This window comes from Hibiscus syriacus, unplaced genomic scaffold (assembly GCF_006381635.1).
Source record: "Hibiscus syriacus cultivar Baekdansim isolate YM2019G1 unplaced genomic scaffold, ASM638163v2 tig00116984_pilon, whole genome shotgun sequence".
In the NCBI taxonomy this organism is placed as follows: Eukaryota; Viridiplantae; Streptophyta; class Magnoliopsida; order Malvales; family Malvaceae; genus Hibiscus; species Hibiscus syriacus.
Window position 1 is genome coordinate 3452248 of NW_024063507.1, and position 3678 is coordinate 3455925.

Sequence of the window (3678 nt, forward strand, 5' to 3'; positions counted from 1 at the left end):
ATATTTTTATTAGTTTTAGTACTTTGTTATTTTCAAAAACAGTGTTATTCTCTCTCCGTTATATTGTGAAATGAAAAAGAAAATACCAACAAAACAATGAATTTGGATTACATTTCATTAAAAAATTAATTAAAAAGGAAGAAAAGGGGGGGGGGGAAACCCAAAAATAATACCTTACAAAATGTCACAATCACCCGAGATAAATCCTAACCTTTGCCCCAATTTGGATTCCAACTTCAAACCACCTCCATCGCTAAAATCCAAGTGGAGGCTGGAGTCCCTAAGCCTATAAGACATTTGGTTCAAACAAACAAGTCTAAAGCATGTTATTTTCAAGATGCAGCAGCAGTTCAACCATCCTCTCAGCCGCACGCCATCTGCTTCGCCGCCTTCGGAACCTGATTCAACAGCCTTTCAATCACCTCCGTTAGACCATATTGAACCAGATCGCACTTTCCTCCTCTCCGACGTACTCCTCCTTAAAATATTCTCGAAGCTTCCCATCTCTCAACATGTTTCTAATTCCTTGGTGTGCAAGCGTTGGCTGTACCTTAACGGCCGGTTGGTGCAATCCCTTAAAGTTATGGATTGGTCCTTTGTTTCTTCGGGTCGGATTTTTAATCGGTTCCCCAATATCACCGGTTTAGACCTCGTTCGTTCCTATTTCCGGATGCCAAGAAACTCTGGCATATTAGTGACCTGCGAAAGGACGTCGGTTCATGTTGATACCAATTATACCGTCGACGGGTTCCTCGGAGAAACATCATTCTTGCCGTCAAATGAGGTTGACAAAGGGCTTACATTGGTAGCCGAAAAGTACCCGAACTTACAGAGATTAGTAGCTATTGGGGCAGACGAAGAAGGATTGATAAGAATTGCGGCGGAGTGTGGTACATTACAGGAACTGGAATTACATTTTTGTGATGATTTGGCTCTGAAGGGCATTTCAGGGATTAAAAACTTACAAGTGGTGAAGTTGATTGGTTTTATTGATGGGTTTTACAATTCTGTAATTTCAGATATTGGGTTGACTCTATTAGCCCAAGGGTGTAAGAGGTTAGTTAAGCTTGAGCTTTGTGGGTGTGAAGGGATAGGGCAATGCTGAATGCTTGAAGTTTACAATCAATAGGATGGATGGTGGGTGGTTAGCCGCCCTTTCCTTCTGTTTGAATTTGAAGACTTTGAAGCTCAAGTCTTGTAAATGTATTAAAGAGAGTCCAGGGGCCGACCAACATCTGGTGTCTTGTTTGACTCTCGAGGACCTGCAGTTGGAACGCTGTCAAATTCGGGATAAGCAAAGTGTTAAAGCGTTGTTTTTTGTTTGCGAGAATGTTAGGGCCATGCTTTTAACAATTGTTGGGGTTTGGATGATGATGTGTTTAGCCTCGCCAGTATTTGTAGGTAGGAGGCTTTTGTTCATGGATTATCTTTTTTTTAAAAATAAAATTAACTCGATTGTGCATCTATATTCTCTTTCTGGTTCAAAATTTTGTATCAGTTGGGAGAGTGGAAAAGAAAACTAGCTGATATGTTAGATTATTTGCATACTTTTGTTCAATGTTTTTTTTGTCTTTCATAAATGCATCGTTATTCAGGTTGTTAGGAAATTGATATACTATAGCAGTGGTGTAGGTATTAACCAAGTCGAGAGGTAAAAATTAGTGATGACTGCAATAAGAAGAGAAAATTAGGTCTCTGACTTCTGAATTAGTTACTGCACTAATAAAGCAATAAATTTCTGGATTGTTCACAAGTGGACTCCAGTTAAAGAAGTGGGTATTGCCTTGCTCTTGATGTTTAATATGTTCAATATCTAATGATATGCCCATGGTATGCCCTTTTCATCACCTAGCTTGAATTCTGACTTCCGGTCTCTATTTTTCTTTTGCCGATTGTGTAGGAGAGTGAAGCTTGCTTCTGTGGAAGGATGCTCATTGCTGACAATAAAAGGTTTGGAGTGGGTAGTACTTTCATGGAAAGGGCTTCAGCAATTAAGGGTAGTGTCATGTAATAACGTGAAGGATAGTGAAATCACACATGAACTGACAAATTTGTTTTGTTTGCTTAAAGAGATGAAATGGAGGCCAGATTCCAGAGCTCTGCTATCATCAAATCTGGCAGGGACAGGAATGGGAAACAAAGGTGGTAGATTCTTCAAGAGGTCTAAGGACTGATTCTTCTGCATCCCATCCGTCACATACTTCACATTACAAACAAACAATTACAAGATTCAATGATCAACATGGTTCCAATAGTCTTAGATGATCTCCATACACGCATGAAGCCAGGCTAAGCATCAATTACTTTGTTACTACTACCACTGCTGCTGTCACACTACTGTATTTTAGCGCTGAAAGTGTTGTACCATCAGTGAGGTTAAATTTTTGTATTTCATTAACAAATAGTCATTGATGTTAGGGGTGAGTAAATACTTCCGGCAGTGCAGCGACAGCATATTTTGAAATGATAGCTGACCTTAAATATTCTTCCACACAGGCCAACATATGGCATGGAGAGGAAATGGTTCCTACACAAGTTCCATAGATAAATTAAATAAATGTAAAGTAATTATTAAAAAAGAAAAAGAACAAGCAACCAACTTCTCACATGCTAAAATGTAATAAATAATACCTGGCATGAATGTTTATATACAGACATGAAAAAAGATAATGTTGCTTCATTGGGAATGTAGAACCCCTCGTGATCTAGATGTTCAATAACTCAAACCCAGTTAGTACCAGGTGCCTCCAAAAATAATGAAAATATGTTTCACAGAGAAAGATAAAGACAATAAAAACTGCATAAGAAAAAAAAAGCAGAACTTACAAGTTGCTTTATAGTTTTTATAAGAACATCAATGTTACATGAGCTCAATGTAGGCAAATCCAATGAATTGCTGCAACCAAGGGCCACGCGAAATGTTGAAAATGTGGTTTGATAGTCCTCAAGACTAACATAGGTGCGGGTAATTGCGCCAAGTATCCTAGATATAGTCATCTCTGTCAGAGGTAAATAAAGAGATAAAATCTCTTTGCCATGTGCAGCCTTAATAGTGCAACCATAACCTAGTTCCTTGATGATATCTCTCATACTCATTTCCTTCTCCATTTATGCTAAAAGAGCATCAAAATCATTTTCTCCAGACTCATTGAAGAAATCCACATTATTGCAGAGAAAGGAAATATAAAATGAGTAATCACAGAATGATGAGAAAACAAAATTAACAGAACATGATAGAAATGCTCATGATAAAACTGCAAGTTTAAATGAAAAGAGGAACTAGAAGAAATTAGCACCTTTAGAAAGTTGCCTCATGCAATCATCTGAAAGAAGTGGAGATAAAACAAACTTCGGAACATCTTTGGTTTGAACTAGAGATAACAACTGCATAAAGGAATATGCGCGCTTGGAAAAGAATTGGAGCACTAGAGGAACATAACTATATTCTAAATTTACATGGAAGATTCATAAAAGGAAGGATTGGATTGCAATTCCTCAATCTGAGACATACAGAAATTCTTCCCTGGGAAGGTACAAATGATTCTAAAATAAACACTAACATAAACAAATCAAGAGTACATCCATTAAACAAACAATGCAGCTTACCACGCATTCTTGTCTTGGGATTCTCAGAATCAGACAGAGCAAGCCAACTACAATTTTTTCAGACGGAGATAA

The 3678-nt window shown here is 37.9% G+C and overlaps 1 protein-coding gene and 1 pseudogene across 1 annotated transcript; one reads left to right on the forward strand and one right to left on the reverse strand.

The window, feature by feature from the left end:
* The first annotated feature begins 337 nt into the window (after window positions 1-337).
* Window positions 338-2436, forward strand: LOC120193011 (annotated as a pseudogene).
* LOC120193065 lies at window positions 2186-3248 on the reverse strand. Its single transcript, XM_039195677.1, has 3 exons — window positions 2827-3248; window positions 2632-2705; window positions 2186-2527 (listed from the first exon to the last, which is right to left on the reverse strand). Exons 1-3 carry the CDS (start codon window positions 3106-3108, stop codon window positions 2395-2397), a joined length of 489 nt encoding a protein of 162 aa, XP_039051608.1. The 5' UTR covers window positions 3109-3248; the 3' UTR covers window positions 2186-2394.
* Between the last annotated feature and the right edge of the window lie 430 nt (window positions 3249-3678).